Here is a 19,179-nt window from a genome sequence, read left to right on the forward strand (position 1 = left end):
CTAGGGAGACTGCTTAACCTATGGAGATGACTACCTATTATGACTACCTTATCTATTGTGACTGCCTAATCTATGATATGACCAATGCCTAATCTACTGAGATGACTATCTAACCTATGGAGACTGCTTAACCTATGGAGATGACTACCTATTATGACTACCTTATTTATTGTGACTGCCTAATCTATTGATATGACCAATGCCTAATCTATGGAGATGACCAAGAATCAAACCTTAGCACGTTCTTTCATGCAAAAAGTTTCTTTCTTCATGGTGTCCTGGCTCTGGATGTTGGACTGGAATATGATAACCAGCACCTAACCTAATGTGACAACCTAGAAAGAACTGATATGGAAGTTGAACGATAGGTTATGAATTCTATTTTGTGAGACCAATGATGATTACTTATTATATTTATCCACGTAAGAAGAAAAGTTATTAAAAATTAAGATTTTATGCCAGGATAAAGGCATGTTATAAATTTCACTAAAATGTAAAATCAATGATGATAAAAATGTTTTTGAAATAAAGCTTTTGAAGATTAGATAAATATTTAAATGATGTGATGAGATCATTTTCTAAAAATTATCTTATGAAGAATTTTTTGAATTAAAACTAGGGTGTGAAATTTAAATTTTTTATTTAAAGAGAGGGAAATGTGAATAATATTTTATTTGCATATTTTAACCTCGGAGAATGAAAATAAATAAAAATAAATTAAATACTAAAACGCAAAAATTAATTAAACACTAAAACGCGAAAAAATAAAAGTCATTAAAACGCGAAAAATTAAAACGCTAAAAATATAACAATCTTATTGATTTATCATTTCTTCACTTATTTTTATATTTTGATAAAATATTATTTCTTAATATTCGCAACTTACTGATGATAATAATGATTTTGAAAAATGATAATAATATCAACGTCACGATTTGTAAAACATTCGATATGGATATCAAGCTCACGATTTAAACAAAAAGGGAACAAAAATCGATTTAAACAAACCAACGATTGGGACAAGCCAACGGTATGATGATTTGTAATACAATTTATTACTAAAACGATAAACCACTTGGACAACAAACTCTCTGTGACTTCTCCGATGAAATTATCAGAAGAGGGAGAATGTTGCGTTATAATCTAATACTTTTTGTTTTTTGCATTTGAATTTTTGTAATCTAATTTTTATTATTTTTTGTAATTTAATAACTTTATTGCGTAACCTTATTTTTATAACTTTCGGCGTAACCTTACTTTTTATATTTTATAATATTTTTACTTTTTTGTTTTTCGTTTGTATTCTAATTTGGACTTATAAAAATGTATATATAACTTAAGAAAAGAAAAAGAAATTAGTTAATAAAATATATTTTTACTGACTCGCACCTCGTGCCATATCGTTAGTTGCCTTATTCTTTGCATAAATATTAATCTTTCTACAAAATAAAATCGTTAATAAATAATGGTTCTATTGAGCTTAATATTTCTACAGTTATGCTTATTTGAAATAAAATTATCTAGAATACATCAAAACGGGAACATTTCATATATTATATATAAATCTATTTTTTTTAATTATTAGATGCTATTAATAATATATTTAAATTTATAGGTATATGACAAAATTTATTATTGAACACATCTTATTTTAGACATCGACCTAAATTGATAACATCACCTGACAGTAGTTTAAAATTTTAAACGGTGGATATTAGAAGTACTGTATATGCCCTATAAAAGATGTATAGTGCTAACACCTCTATTACTAAAGAAAGCAGTCGCCATTGACTCCTCTGCAGGTGAGTATTTAATAATTTTTATTTCATATATTCTTTCCTTTTCCTCCTTTTGCTTTTCACCTTTGTATTTCCTCCTTTCTCACTTCTCCTTTCCTTTTCCTTTTTTCTTCCTTTCTTGCCATTTTTTCCCCCATTTTTTTCCCTTCTTCTTTCCCTTCATTTCTCTTTTCCTCTAGTTATCCTTTCTTTCTCTTTTACTTTCTAAAATTCCTTTTCCGCATTTTCTTACCCATTTTTTTCTTCTCTACCTATCTCTTTTGCTTATCCTTTTTCTATTTCCGCTTTACCATTTTCTTTCTCTTCATCTCTATCTCTTTCCCATTTTTACATCTCTTACCGTTATTCTTTGATTCCCCTTTGCTTTTCTTTCCCTTCCTTTACCCATTAGTTCCATTTTCCCTTCCTCTTTTCACCTTTTCTTATCGTTTTACTTTCCCGTGTCCTTTCCACTTTTCTTTTCCCTTCCTATATTTCTTTTCTTTTTTCTATTTTCTTTCCCCTTTTTCTTTCCCATCTTCTTTCCCTTTTACTTTCTTTCTTTTCTTTCCTTCTAATTTTTCTTTTCATTTTCCATTTTCCCCATTTTCCTTTCCCTATATCAATTCCTATTGATCGTACCTTTTTAAAACTTGCCAATTACAATATTCTTATTATTTATTTTGAAAATTAATGTAATAAAAGATGTTATTATATCATTCTTATAATATTAAAAATTTTAACGAAATTAATTTAATATATCCTTTTATTATTTTGTATAAAATTATCGTTTTGTAAATTACAAATAATTGATTGTTATGCTTATGACCTTACATAGCGTTCCATGGATATCTTTTTTATGTAATTGGTTAGTTTAATCTGTTTTGAATATCTATTGAACATATTTGATTACCAGATAATATTCCGAAACCACCCATGTGGTTCCGTTATACGAGGTTATGTTTTATAATCTTATTCCCTTAATATATATTTTTTAAAACTTGGTTTGCATTTTAACAAAATTTGATAGTTGTTTAGTAAATTTAGACGTTATCTTACAACATATACAATAGTTTCATAATTTCAGGTAAAAATTTGCGTGTAATTATTTTTTATACTTAATATGTGATCCTTGGGAGAAGGAGGAAGGTTCATAGATATCATCTAATCACTCGGGTAATAGCATCATTATTCATTAATATATTCTTTTCAAATGAAATTATGGCATTCAAAGTTACAAATTAATAGATGTTTAATACCTACAATCAAATTAATATATTTCTAAAATATAAAAACTTAAAATTAATTTGATTCTAAGATATAATCTGGGTCTGATCATATGAATATCAACTTGTTTCTCGCGCTATATTTTTTTCCACTTGGAGTAGCAAGTGTTACATAATTTATACTAATGGTATTGGTTCTATTTGAATAATTTACTAATCGTATTCGTATATAATTGATTCGTTGAATATTTGATTCGTTGTTAATTCGTCGAATTTTCGATTAGCAAAAAAAATAATTTTTCCTTAATAAGAAAATATTTTATTTTATAAATTTACGTTTAATTCCAATATAATTTATTTGAGTTTCAAAGAAAAAAGATTTATAAAAAAATGTTTATATGAATTTTGCATGTGGTACATCCAGAGTTTTAGGCATAAGATAACATTTTTCATTGTTTTATGTTTAAAGTATTCAAATTCAGTTAAAAATTCTACGTTTTTTATTTGTCTTAAATTTTTCAAATATCTTATAATGGTAAATTAATAACAAATTGATAATAATTAGGCAATTTTAAAAATTTGATAAAAGGAGAATATGATCAATAAATCATTTAAATGATAATATAAATTTGTTATTTAAATCAAAATTTTACTATTTCAATGGTATATTATTATCGTACATCCAAAAAAATGTAAACACTAAATTAATGTAAAATTAATAAATCTAATATTTTTTGAAAAAATTTAAAACCCGTCGGAAGTAACAACAAAAAATATAATTAACGCGTATAAGCAATGTTAGGGTCCGTGGCAATGCTGTTTAAGATAGGAACAGATAAGTTAACGAAGGGTGATTTTTCTACCTAAATATTGAGAGCTGTTAATTATCAGGTATAGGGATATTATTTAGGTCGTGTAAGTTAAGGGTACAACTTAGGTTAGTATCGCGGAGCAAGTCATGTTGACTGACTATCAGCGGACGATATAAATGGTTGTGAGATTGAACAGTAGGTGAGAGTGGGACTAAAGGTGGTGGCTGAGATGGAGGAGAATCCGAGCTATAATTGTTATTATTTTTGGCTTTAATTTTTTTCTTGCCACGTTTTTTACTCTTTTTTTTATCCGTTTTATTATTCTTATCTTTCTCTTCTTCTTTCTTATTCTTATTTTTTCGTCTTTTGTTTTTATTCTTATCTTTCCGTTTTTTATCCTTCTTTTTCTTTTTTTTGGTGCTAGTTTTAGTTTTGCTAGATTTAGGTCGCGGAGGAGGTGGAGGCGGAGGTGAAAAATCAAAGGATTTCAAATTTTTAAACTCAGACTTGTTAGAATTCTTTTTGACAAAGGATTCTGGGACAGGTGAAAAGGGATCTATTTGATCCAGTAGAAGTGAATTTATGTTACCTAATAATGAACCTTTTTTTTCTTGGTTGATAATTTCTGTAATGATGTTATAATTACGTGCTGGATAAATATCATAAACGTCATTTTCCATATAGGTTTCGATGTTTGACAATTTTTTAATTAATTTGGATTTAAGATTATATAGATCTTTATTAGAAAACTGTGTCATTTTATTCGTAAAATTTTCCTGAGAGTCTTCGAGTATGTTAATATAACTAGCACAGTTAGATTCGTTAGCGTCGCTTTTGTTCTTACAATTTATCAAATTTTGCTTAAAATCCGAATTACATTTAAACGTACTTTCTTTGTTCTGCATTTTTAAATGTTCATCTTCCTTCAAGACGGTTGAAGTCACATTTTTCCCAAACGCGAGTTGCTTAGGAACTGACGGTTTCTCTAATAAAGCCTGCAATTTTTCTAACAATGAAGAGTGAGTTAAGCATAGGCTTATTAAATTGGTTATAACCGATATTAGTAGTTGAATATCGACTGAATTATTGTTGGGTGGTGTTAAAATAGGTGTATTTGTAGGTATGCCTCCTGACATAGCTGAGGGTAAGCGGGATTGAATTTTGGTGTTAATAGAAGCGAGGACAGGCATTGTTTCTGATAATTAATATGGGCATATATCGAATTAAGTTTTATAGGGATCATGAAAATATATATTATCATTTAAAAGAATGTATTTTAAAAAGGACGAATCTGGGTTACAATAAAAATTTATAATGAAGGAAATGTGAATTTTAAAAAATCGATTAATAGTTAAATGAATTATTAACCAAATGAAATTTTAAATTAACTATAAATAGGTGAACCATATTTTTCTCCCCCTATTAATAATCTTATAATTTTTATATATTGTATAATAGTTTTAATAAAAAATATTTATTACCATTGGCATATTTATCGATAGTAGCTTTACTTGCTTCTGCTGGCAAAAGTATCCTATAATCTTCATCACTATCACCGGTGGTGGAATCATTTTTGAAAGATTCGTCACTTGGCTCCCCAGATATAGGAAAAGTATCATTTTCATCACTATTATTACCACAATCATCGCTCGCGACGGATTCGTCAATCGTCTCCATCGATAAAGATAGATTAACATTTTCATAGTCTTCGCATTCCAGTTTGGCCTCGTTTTTTAAAGTTGCTATATTATTTGGGGAGTTGATAAAATCTTTACTTATATCCGATAATAAATTCGGAGTTGTTGGCGGGATGACATTATTTTGTGGCTCTGCTAATTCGTGGTGTTTCTCCTTTAAATTTGTATACCAATCGGATGACAAAATAGGAGTCGTTTTGAAGGATTCTTGAGTAATAAAAGGTTCGAAAAAACCTTCTATAGGTGCCCAATCTTGTTCGGCCAAATGACACTTCAAACTTTTCTCATCAATCTTAAACTCCTCTAATATTATATTATCCTCCATTGATAATAATGCGTACGGGTTATTAGAATAAGCGATAATTTGGTCGTGCTTATAATCTTTTTTTGTGTATTTTAACAAAACATTCGGCCATTTTAGATAACTAAAAATTCTCACATCTTTCTTTTCACCTTCCCCGTCATTGCATTTTCTTGGCGACCGAAAAGAATATTCGTTATCAATAATTTGGAAAGGAGAAAAATGGGAAAGATTATCAAAACTAGGTGACAGGTATATAACGGAGGGGTCGTTAGGGTCAGGCGAGTAAAGTTCTAAGAGATTTGATGATTTGGCTGAAATGCAGCGAATGACGTTTGTCGTTTCAATTGTATCCATACAGTAAAACTGGCTTAATTTTTTGAGTCTTGCAAATATCAAATCTAATTCGAATATATAAAAATAATTTAACAACAACTCTATTTATTAAACGCCGACATTAAGAGACTTTATAATATCTAGTCACTACTAAATATTAAAACAAGTTTTTTAAAATGAATGAAGATATCTATAATACAAGTTCAAATGTCTACCATAAACCGGGATGCTGTTCCATCTCGATATCAGAGCCCTTTATACCCTACCCCTCAGGGGCCCCTCCCACAAATTATGATGCTTGCCTATACTTGCAATTGATTTATTAAAATGTATTTTGCTGGTTGTACATCATTTGAAACTTAATTTGCTGGTAGTACATCATTTGAAACTTAAAAAATTTAATGTTTATTATTTATATGGAAACCAAGATGGCGTTTTAGAAGCTGATTTTTATGGTTCCTGATAGTCACAACTAAGTCAACATATAGCAATTTTCTCAAAACTAACCAAATTTGCTAAATACCGACAAAAATTTATTAAAATGTAATAAGACCCTTATTATTTAACATATATTATAACGGAATCACGTGGTCGAGTCCGGTCTCCTATATATCATCTCCCAAGGACGTAACCACCAAGTTAGATTAAGAAAAAAACATGATCATTGCTGGGAAAAAACCCATAACCATCGAATCGGTAAGCGACGCTCTTGCCGACTATATATAAATAAATTTGGTAGTGCCTATCCAAATGAAAAATACACAAAATACAAATTTGATAGGTAATCCATGACTATCATTAACCGATTTTTATTGAAACACATTTAAATAAATTAACTGTCAGTCTAGGATGTGTCATTGGACCTCTCTGATATCTAAAATATAAAATACTGTAATTGTACAATTATAAAAGAGACGCCTTGACCACCTCCCCCCCCCCTCCTTCCACATTTCTTAAAATTTCATTGATCTGCCTATATAGCACATTTGAAACTGGCTTTATCTTGATATAGCCTCTTTGGGACACTTCTCGTTTCCAAACAAAGTAGACGAAAATTATTGAAAAGACGAAATATTTTTTTATAATAAAATAATTTAAAACAAAGTCATATTTTTTAAAAAGCAAATAATTTTATTGAAAAAAATAAAATGCGCTTATCATCTTTGGGAAAATAAGTATAATCATTTATTGATATAATTTTACACAATATCTTCCCTCAATTTTTACATTGAATTAAAAAAATATTAACGATAATTTTTTTACAGAAGTAGAAAAGGATAAATAACAACCATCCATAATTGGGGCTTTTTACAGTCCCTTTAAAATAATCTCTAAAGGTGGTTTACCCTATCCGGTAGGGATTGGCACCGGGTTTAAAAAATTTGAATATGGGGAGGTGTGAGAGTCAATTAATTAATTTTTAAACAGTTGGCGATAGGGTGGGTTAAAAAATATTTTTTAATTAGTGGGCGGGCATTTTTTTTAAAAAATTATGGGCTAGCGGGACAAAAGTTTTTTAAAAAAGAACGGGAGCGTTAAAAACTCACCATAGCATGCATCTATTAAAGTACCCATGGATTACCGTACAACAAAATGGCAACTGCTAGAGTATGAAATAAATTAACTTTTGAAAAAGATAATTTTATACTATAATTTAATTAATTATATCGTTATATATGCCTATATATTACGAGTTTTAAAAAATATTTTTTAAAGGTTTTTACTACGCCTGCTAAAATTTAAGATAAGATAAAACGGACGTTTGACCTTCATTAAAAAATATACATTATATTATAAATAATTTTATCAAATAAAAATATTAATGTTATAAAAAAAAATGTATTCAAAATAACTTAACCATATAAGAATATGAAAATAACAACAAATGCCCAAACGATATTTTAGAATTAGATTTTAACAAAAATATTATTACACTAAATAAAATAGAACCTTAATTAAAAAAGAATTTTTATTGCTAAAACTTACTTAATGGTATTATATTATTTCTTAAATCGCTCTATCAGTCCATGTTTTTACCTCTGAGCTTACCAACACTTTTAAAAAGGAAATAATTTATAATACCATAAAATTTTATTTTTTATATATTAGGAAAATTTTATACTATACTTTCGTGCAGCCAGTGAGGAAGCCCCCCACCTTCAAAGCAAAATAAATGTAGATATTTAAAAAAATTTTAAAAAGCCTTTGCTATCAACTAATCACGTATTTTCTGATTGATGAGCCTATTATAGGTACTCTTAGCCATATGGCAAAATGACCGGGATAAAACTTCTCTTCAGAAGAAGACGTGAACCTGAATGCGTTCGATTCTTGAAATGTTTAAAGCACTTGTACTTATTAATTATTTAACTTTTCAAGCCAATAAATAAAAACCAATTATGAACGAAATAAAAATTCGTCCAGGGTTAGTCTTAAACAATGGCGAAACCAATATTTTTAAGTAAAAGATATCTGATACTTTCTTAAAAAAAATAATGGCGACCCTCGATCACAAATTTTTGCCTCAATATTTGCTTTAAAAACTTTAAATTTAATATATACACATATTTTTAAATTATTTTTTTTTAAATATTATATGTATTTATTACCCTTATTTTTAATTCTAAACATTTATACCTAAGTAATTTTTAAGCTAAGAAGTAAAATGCGAATAGTGGAAAAAATGTTTAAATATCTTCAAAACTATATTGTACAAAGTAAAAAAAATTGTAAGAATTGTATAAAATAAAATGTCTAATAAAATATATTACTTATTAATATCAATCTATAAAATAATGCAAAGGTAAATAAAATATATACAATGTTTTACCAAGAGATATTAGAATTGTATCAAAAAGAGCGATTAAGAAATAATCTAAAAATAATTTTTTATACTGGGTAAAAAATATCATTAAAAATTAATATTTCTATGAAAATTAAATTATTAGTTTATTTGTCATATGGTCTTTAGCAATTTCTTCTTATACACTTTTCATGACTGGTAGTAAGAAGAGGTGTGCATTGGTGGGGGGGGGGGTTCAGCCTGCCTGCTCATCTAAGTAGGCGGGTGAGCTCGTGGGTTAAAAAAATTTAAAGAACGGATGGGCGGGTTTAGAACAATATTCTATAAGTGAGCGAGCAGGCAGGTTAAAAAATTTTTATTTATTATATAGGATCTGCTCCCTGGGTATATATCGAAAACATGTTTAATTTGATTTTCATGGAAGAATATAACATCAACGTGGACGAAAATCTGATTTTGCCAGTTTCCCCAAAAGCAAATAGAATTCGAATAAAGATTATTAAACTATAAATGCAATGTTTAAAAAAAATAGCATTCACTTAAGAAAAAATGGTAAGATGTGATTGTTATAGAGGATAGCATTTGATAACAAAATATTTAAATTTCAAAGTAACGTTTTGTATATTTTAAAAGATTTTAGGATAATTAGTTTCGTTTAAGTTTACAATTTATTAACAATATTAAAATTACTTATTTTATTTATTATTTATTAATGATTCACTTTTTATTTAAATATCTCATTTGAATAGAGGATATACTTCAAACGCATATCGTACTTTTATAAAAACGACAAGAAAAAGATTAATCAAAGCTATCAAGATTAGCCAGAAAAATATTAGCAATTCCAGCAACCAGTGCTTCTTCTGAACGAGAAATTAGCATTGTTGAAAGATTTTTAGCATCAATAAATATTCATATTTTAATATTACATAAAAATTTTATTAGATCAAAATTCCTTATTCGTAATTTATATTGAATATTTTTTTTAATATAGCAATTTCTTAAATTATAAAACTTTTGGGATGTCGCACTGAAACTGAAACGATCTTTTTTTATTAAATGCTTAAAAAAATGAAAGAATGAGTTTATTTAAATTTTATATGGGTGGCGTGGGTTAAAATTTTTTATAAATGATGGGCGGGCGGGTAAAAAATCCTTTAAGAACTTACCATTCTTCTATGGAATTTTGGATAAACCATCGGGACGTTTACCATCAGCATCACAAAGTTCAGTCGGCTCAGAGGTTGGAGGAATTTCAGATTTTAATGCACCCAATATAGTGTCATTACATTTAATATGTCTTAGGAATCTGTCTCTACATCGTTTACATGTAGAGTGACGACCTTTCGAGTCAATGGAAGTCTGACAAAGTGAGCATAAATGGTATAACCATATCGAATAAGTCTGAGTCCTATGTCACGCCTTAGTTTATCGTTTGTAAATAACAAATTAAGTATTTGAAGGGATGGCTTCAAGAAATTCATAACTGTTTTCTGATGAAGTTGAAAAGGGAAGGGAATGCTCAACAGGTTAACTTCTCGATTTGAGAAATGGGATGGAAGTTGCCAATTAAGGGTAAATCCCAAGCTCCTTGCAATGACTTTGAAGAATGATCGACTAGGGAAGATGACTTCAAAATACTAAAAAAATATACAATAAAATAATACTTTATTTCATAAAATACATTCTACAATTTTTGTATAATGTTTAAAAAGAAAATTTATGCTTTTCTTTTTGTTTTAGACCTATCATCACATATGTGACTCCGTATTTATTCCATCAGTCTTTCGCTTGGACACACTCTAAATGCATATGGTTAGAGGAAGAGTAGTTGAGAAGAGAAACTGAGAAATTAAATCCAAGTAAACAGGGGTAATTAAGTAAACAAGCTATTGTGAAAATAAAAAATACTGCGTATAGATTAATAAGTATATATTTTAAGAATCCCGGGAAAAAAACCCACGGAAAAAACCCCCAGAAAATTAGTGTCGCGTTACTTAGCGCGCTATCTTTTTTGGTAGTCTAATAGCGGCTACTTATTATTTAATCATTCAATTTTTTAGCCCGCTAAAAAGTATAACAAGAAAATATAAATGTAATATCATAATTAATTATAATTTTTATGATTTATTATTTAATTTTGAAATAGAAATATATTTTCAATTTGTAATTTATATTTTATTATAAACCTAAATCACGTGTTAATAATTAAAATGTCATCGCCTATGGATATTCAAATCGTTGAAAGTGATTCAGACAATGATGAAATGTAAGATACCAGGGAAGAAAATGTTCTTAATATCTATAATACAAATTTCCCATTCCCTAGATTTGAAAATTTTTTTTAAATAAATAAAAATCAAAACTGGCTTCAAATTTATTTGTTTAAAATGTAAAAAAATATTTCCTCAAATCTATCCAGTAGTTATAACCTATCACTTAAAAATAAATTTTTACATTCTAATAGTATTTATTTTATAAGACTGTTCATGCCAATAGTTTAAAGGAAATGGAGAAACATCTAAATAATTTTGGCATAGGCGACTCTACATCCAAAAAGACTAATTCAATTTAGACCAAATTAATTAATAATACAAATGCCAATATTTCTCAGAAATTGGCTGATAAAGTTATTGTTGATTTTATAATTGATAATTCAGCCAATGTCCTTGGTTGATAATCCATCATTTACCATGATAATTAAAACTCTATACCCTGGTACAACAATTTTATGTCGCCAGACATTAATAAATAAAATTTCAGATAACTTTAAAGTGATGAAAGATTCTCTAATAGTAGTTATCAGAGATATCATATATATGTACCAAGGCAGATAGTTGGACACATAACAGAAGGTAAAAATTTATAAAATGCAACAAATTACCATAAATATTTATTTTTATTACATGCATTTTTTAATAATCAAATCTAACTATATTATAATATTAATAAAGTTTATTTTAATATATTTACTATACAATAACATTATAAGCAAAAAATAAAACAAATTTGTTTTATTTTTTATTTAAAAAGTAGCTACTAGCTGGCTTACTTTTTTTGACAGGTAGCGGTAGCGCGCTAACAACTCTGCAGAAAATAAATCCACAGGAAAAAAACCTAGGAATTTTTTTTCATATTTATAAAATTTACTTAAGACTAATAATATAGGTATATTTTATTTGGATTATAATGGATATACTCATATTTATAATGTAAGGACAAAATAGTATTTTTGAAAAAAAATATTATAAAAATACAATATATTAATAAGCTAAATTTTTTTAGGCCCTAATTCATTATTTAAAGATTACTCATACCTCCATAAAAAATGCTTAAAGATAAAATGCTGAAGTTTAAATTGGTACTGGGAAAAAATATTTTTCCTATTACCATTTTAAAACGATGTACATATTACCAAAACAAATTTACTGAGTATTGCTTGCCACAATTTTATTTTTTATTCTTATTTTGTATACAACTATTTTATGATAATTTTATTTTATACATTCTTATTATGTACTTTTCCTCATGATTTTGATAAAATAAAAAAATTATTTGAATGATTGAATAAAATCTCACTTTTTAACTAAGAATATAACAGATGGTACAATATTTTTTGGGCGACTGTCTATGTAGGGCAAATGACTTGATCCTAACCTCGCCCAAATTAGATAGGTTAGACTATATCAAAAAAAACTTTCAAGATCTTTGAATAATTTTATAATTTATCGAAGTTTCAAGCGTGAGTTCTAGGACAGAACCAACATGCAAAAACGAAATATAATTTTTTTTTTAAAAATGACTTTTTTATTTGCAAAATTTTCAATCTTTTCAATATTCAAATTGTTCAAGATGTTTTTCTTTCTCTATTAATTGAAATAATAAATAATTATCCATTTCCTGTGTCTCATGTCAACATTAATTAAGTTTTTACTATTTTAAATCTATAAAAGCTTGTTTTCGCATATGGCACCCCGGACAAATACCTGTAAAGTCCAAGCCTCCCCTTCTTTTTCCATATCTTCGTTTCCCTTCCTACCTTTTTTTACCCTTATATTTCAATTCTCTCCTCTGATGCCCATTTAAAAACGAATAAAATAATTTGTATTTGATTTTTTGAACGAATCGTATACTTTATTAAACGTTATATACCGATCAAATAAAAATAGAATATGAATAGCAAATGAATAATTAGCTAATTCCGATATAATGGGCAGTGGTGATGTAAGATTTACTCGTTCACTTTTTTTTAAATTAAAAATCACCCATCCACATATTTATTTAAAAATATTTTCAACCCATGCACCCAATGTCTAAAAAAATTTTAACTGTGAGCAGCCAGGCTTAAACCTGTCAGTTATAGACTTTTTAGTCAGAATCGCTATTAGGGGTAAAAAAATGTTTGGTGGTAAAGATGGTACTTCATCTACCTAAGAATATTATTCAAGCCATTTAACCTCAGAATTTTCTTTTAAAATTTTCGTTAAATAATTTTTTGTTTTTCCGCCGTTTTTTATACTTAAAAAAAACTTCATTTGTTTTTATTAATCATTTATTTTTAGATTCCACGCTATATGTAAAGCGCTGATGGGGAGATGCATAATATTTTAAAAATAAATTTATCGATAGAAATGAATTTTTAATTCAATTGGCAAAAATAGGCGTTTTTAAACTTTTTCAAATCTGGTCCATTCGTTAAGTTACAATATATATTTTTTTCTTTATAAAATAAATATAATTACATTTGTAATCCAATATAATATTTCAAACAATCTCATTCCACAAGCTTAATTCTTTATACATATATATATGTACATAATAATGTATATATGATTGAGACAAATGAGGTTTTTTTAATATCATTTTTTCTTTTCTTCAGCCATTTCAATTTTGATATTGTTCACAGAATCAATTAGTTTGTCCGTCTCGTTAAGATCCTTCTAAAAAAAATTACGAGTTGAAATAATTAAGTTATAATATTTTTTAACCCAATTAAGGGAATGGTAAATTTTTATGGAATTCGTGAGAACATAAAGTTTTAATTCTGTTTTTAAATTTGAAAAATCGTATTTTCCAGCATATGTGAGGTAACCTATCCTACAAATTTCAGCTAATTTGGCGCGAACAATTTATCAGAACTTTAAAAAAAAATACACAAAGCACGTCATAAATTCATATGTTAAATAAGATTTTTCAAATTTTAAAAATCGGTTTTGTAGATCATTTAAAATTGAAATTCCGAAAAGATCATTATTCAAGAAAAAACAAAGACAATACTTTACTTATAGAAATAACACTGGTTTAACCTTTAAAACACTTTGATTTTTTTTTAAAAATATCAAATTAGAAAGGAAACTATTAGAACTAAAAGTCGACATTCTTTCATTGGCCTGTAAGCTCAGCGCACGGGAGGGGGTTGCGGGCCAAGCCCGACAATTTATTCAAAATACTCATACTGACCAGGCCGAAATCTTGAAAATGGTTCTAATGCTAATAATTAGGCAAATTTATGTCGTTTTTCTTCATAAAAAATTGTTATGGGCTGTGTCGAAAAACGAAATTTTCGAATACATTTTTTAAGATGTTTAATTAAATTAGACTACCTTAATAATAATAATAATACTAGCATCAATTGCCAATTAAGTCTTTTATTATAGAAATCAAGAAGAAATAAAAATAATCAATTTGTTTGATGTATACCATTATTCTATCTACAATCATTTTACGCATAGTTTTGGCTATTTTAAAATCCTCCGAAATTTGAATGGCATCGAGTTGATGAACTAATTTCATGCATTTTTCGATATTAAGTTCTAAAGATGTAATGAGTTTATTGATGGATTCTTCCTTCATTTTACCATCTAACCAGCCCTAAGTAAAATATTTAAAAAATATATACGATAACACAAATAAGATATTAGTATAGTTTTATATATTTCTTTCTAGCTAGATAGAGAGGATAAGTTAAATATAATGATAATATATATTAAATGGCTGAGCCACATGTCTATAAATTGTCTAATAAAAATATAGGTTGAAGAAAATAAAACATTTTTTAGAAAAATTAGCTAGTAATACTATATTTAAAAATTAACTGTGACGGTTCGATCCATTTTTTGAGAAAGTCAACGTTATTTGGGAGGTTACTTTATTTAGAGAAAGAATCAGTGGCGATAATAAATAACCTTTTTAAAAGTAGCGTTTATTACATTATTTATTTTTTAATAAGTTTAATGTCCATTATATTATTAGCCAGATATATATTTCTAAGAAGACCAGTAAAGATATTTAAATAGAAAATTTTTTTTAGTTCCATGTTTTTATTAAATTTTAAAAAACTCGATTAATATTAGGGTTGTCTGCTTTGCTATTTTTTCCACCAATCAGATCCAATATAATATTTTTTGAAAAAATGAGTGAATCAATTATTTATTTGTTTAATCCATAATATATTATATAAACTCACAACCATTTTAACAAATGATCACATAATTAAATCATCAAAAAACCATTTTATAAAATAAACCGTAAAAAAAATCACATGATAACATAATTGGATTCGTTTTTTGCTAATCTCCCACTTCATGTTCGGTAATCAGGACATCTCTACCCCCACAACCTTTTTCAAATCATATTCCTCGTTGGGAGGTCGTCTCATATTTGTTATAGTATCTGATAGGTATGCAAATTTCCTAGGAAACTTTAATTACGGGAAATTTGGGTAAAAAATGAGGGAAAAGGGATTACTTTAAAAAAAATAATTCACAGGTTAATACTGATTTTTTTCTCATTTTTTATTGAAAACATATAGGCTATTAACATATAATTTTAACAAGTATGATATAATTTATATAATTTGTTAGTTATCGTTTAAAGCTAAAAACGATTCCAGATCAGAGCTTAAACATCCAGAATCGATCCTGAACTTATCAATTATTTAAATTTTATTTGTATATATTTGTTAAAAAAATCTAAAATATCTCCCAATATTTTTTTAACAATTTATTTTAATCATTAAAACTATACCAGCCCGGCAAGTTAGTCTAAAAACTTTAGGAAGCAATCCTATTTTTAAGTACTTGTTTTTCTATTAAAAACTTAAGACTCTTGAAAAGCGGATCTAGAATTAAGCTACCTTATGTAGTAGCTGCACAATAAATCTATCCTTTATTGAGAAATGTTGTCCTGTTTTTAGGGTTTTGATTATTATTGTATCATCTTCAGAAAATTGACAAAATTTTACTAATTTTTGTTTACATATATAAATTTATTTATTGTGAGACAAGAATCTGCGCTCAAATTTCCGAAAATATTTGATAGAAATTGAAGTATATGCATAAAACTCTGCAATCATTGTACTAAGTATATTTATTATGATCATTATGTGGCAGATCATTCAAAAAATTTTGTATTAAGGTCAGACCCTTTAATATATATTCAAACAATTGAGAGGCAGAAAAGTTTAAAAAATAATATCTTAAGAACAGATATAGGAAAAAGATTGAGTATTTTAGATTTGTAGGAAAATATGAGAAAATTTAAAACAATACGTTATTAGATGTTTAATCTTCGTATAAATTTTGACTGGATAAATAAAAATAAAACATATTTAAATTAAATTTATATATTCCCAAAGGAACGAGAGTTGAGAGATTTTTTTTTCATTCAATTGAAATTTTATAAAGAGGAACAAAAATGTTTAAAAAACAATTTTAAAATTAAAATTTCCATGATTCACGGAAAATTTATGTTCAAACTCAATCATGAGCCACGTGCCTAATAATTTAAAATTTATTCACACTCACTCTGTGACCCATCGTTTCACGCATAACTTCATGGCCAATGCCCATCTCTCTAGTTTTACTTTTTCTTCAGAAATAAATAGGTCAATTTGGGTAAATATTCTTACTAAAACAGAAAACGATTGAAGATCTTGATAACAAGAATTGATCAAAAAATATTAATATTGAATATGAATCAGAACAAGAATCAGCCATGGAAAGCTAAACATTTGTTATTGAATGACAATTATTCATTTTACTATTATACAAAATAAGTTAATATTTACTTTAAAAAACATTTATCGCAGCCTTTTAAAAATTTTATTTTTCTAATTTTGTTTAGCCTAGACTCCTTAAAAATATTTTTGGAGTACCATTAGTTTCATAAATCAAACTATTTTTTAACTCAGCTCAGAATTCTGACTATTTTATGGCCAGTTCTGAATTTTTAAGATAATATCATATTACAGCCCACTGTATGAATATATGGGCTATGCCAGATTATGTATAACCTACCTTAGGTATAATATGTTATTAATGTTTCTAAATTTATTGGGTTTGATTCTGCCAAATGCTGTTAGCAAATTGGTATTTTGTTTATTTTTGATTTGAATAGAAGCTATCAAATTTGGTTATAATGGCTATAATATGTATTTAAATTGTAATTTGGAAAGTGTTATAGCCAAGTTGATAAGAGTGCCACTTGCTGATCAGATGGTTTTGGTTTAAAATCTAGCAAGGATCATGTTTTTTTTAGAGCCAACTTGGTGGTTCCATCCTTGAGGGATCATATAGTAGATCAGACTTTGCCATATAATTAGGTTAATATATATATTTAAAAATAAGTGGCTCTTATTGGAAAATATATATTTAGCATTGCCTATTAAAGTAAAAATTGTAAAATTCAATCTGTTAAGTACTGTCATTAACAGTTAGTATCATAACCATTTATGTATACAATGTGTGAATAAAAAAGACTAAGTTTACATTTTTAATATTTATGTATGTTTCTGAGGAAATGTTTAATGATTTTTCAACAATTTTCAATTGCTTTTCAAGGTTTTTAATTTGATCAATCTTATTATTCTCTTCAACTGATTCCTTAAGAAATCATTGTATAATATTTAAAATTAATACTAACTTTTGAACCAATCATCATAATTTTATTGCCATTTTTAATGTTATAATTTAACAATGTGGTTTCCATATGATTTAATTGCTTACCTAAAATGGAAATAAAAACTATGTATCATATTTTTTACCTTTAAAAATATATTTTTGTTTGTTAATTGGTATCTGAGTATTTGTTTCTAATTTTAGAGCTAAATCTTTTAGTGTATATGTTTCAATATTTTCAGGAGCTATCATAACATCAATTCTATTTAAACCTGTTTAAAACAAAAATGTGGCTATAATAACATAAGGTGAAAGTATTAACCATTTTGCACAATTATTTCCATAATTTGAATTTATAAAAACATATGGTAATTAATGCTCCACTAAAAACATTAATATAGATAAACTCTTTTGGGTGGGTTAGTCAACTGACAATATTTAACCATTGTCAATAATATATGTGCTGGATTCTATGTATTTAGACAAAAACTAATTTGCGGATTTTTTTCACTATTCGAAATAATTTGGCCTAAGCTTTGTTTTATATAAATCACATATATATATGTAAATAGTTTTATATACAATAAAAAAAATTTTTTTTTTTAAATTTATATTCATATATTTCAAAAATAGAATCACGGAAATCAAGAAAATATTCTAAAAATACTGAAGTTGGTGGATTATTAATTTATTCTTAATTATATTTAATTTTAAAAATCACATCTTTTCATAGTATATACTGATAAAAGAAAGATGTCGAAATGCTTCTATTAAGCCAATGACTTATTATCCCTATCAAAAATCTTACCCCCCACTCAAGGGTAAAGGAGATAGGGCAAAAACATTTTACTTCTAAATAGTTTGAAGTGGGGTAGGTGCGTTTACAAGAGTGGGGGGAGGGGAGGTCAGTCTAAGAACAATATGTTTTCAATTTATTAGAGGGGGTATGGTATGGGGTAGGTATTTAAAAAGGGGTAAGCTAGAGGCTAAATTTGTTGGGAGTTATTAAATTTTTAGATGAATAAGGCAATATGTATTAATCTATAAATTAATATTTTATTACAGGCCTATTATTATAATATGATATTGCTAAATATCGATCAAATCTATATATTGAACACTCTCGACAAACTATTTCTGGATAATTTTATGGCTATGATTAAAATAACCCATTTATATTCACAATATTTTGACAATTGGTAATAGAGCATTCTTTTTAAAATTTAAGGTGTATAAATTTTTATTATATTATTTGGTCATAATTCATATAATGAATAAACTTTACATCATAGGAAAAAAAATCCATTTCTCATAATATATAATCATACT

General features: G+C 27.0%; 1 protein-coding gene across 2 annotated transcripts; it reads right to left on the reverse strand.

Moving 5' to 3' along the window:
- Positions 1-13,731: 13,731 nt before the first annotated feature.
- On the reverse strand, positions 13,732-18,197 carry LOC135930049 (BAG family molecular chaperone regulator 1-like). Of its 2 annotated transcripts, XM_065466830.1 has the most exons (6): positions 18,173-18,197; positions 17,997-18,122; positions 17,876-17,958; positions 17,722-17,835; positions 14,654-14,824; positions 13,732-13,893 (listed from the first exon to the last, which is right to left on the reverse strand). In XM_065466830.1, the coding sequence occupies exons 1-6, from the start codon at positions 18,192-18,194 to the stop codon at positions 13,813-13,815; spliced, it is 597 nt and encodes a 198-aa protein (XP_065322902.1). In that variant the 5' UTR covers positions 18,195-18,197; the 3' UTR covers positions 13,732-13,812. The 2 variants fall into 2 exon arrangements, with proteins under 2 accessions (XP_065322902.1, XP_065322903.1); XM_065466831.1 differs by lacking the exon at positions 17,722-17,835.
- Positions 18,198-19,179: the final 982 nt, after the last annotated feature.

This window comes from Gordionus sp. m RMFG-2023, chromosome 5 (genome assembly GCF_954871325.1).
Source record: "Gordionus sp. m RMFG-2023 chromosome 5, tfGorSpeb1-WG-v2, whole genome shotgun sequence".
NCBI classification, from domain to species: Eukaryota; Metazoa; Nematomorpha; class Gordioida; order Chordodea; family Parachordodidae; genus Gordionus; species Gordionus sp. m RMFG-2023.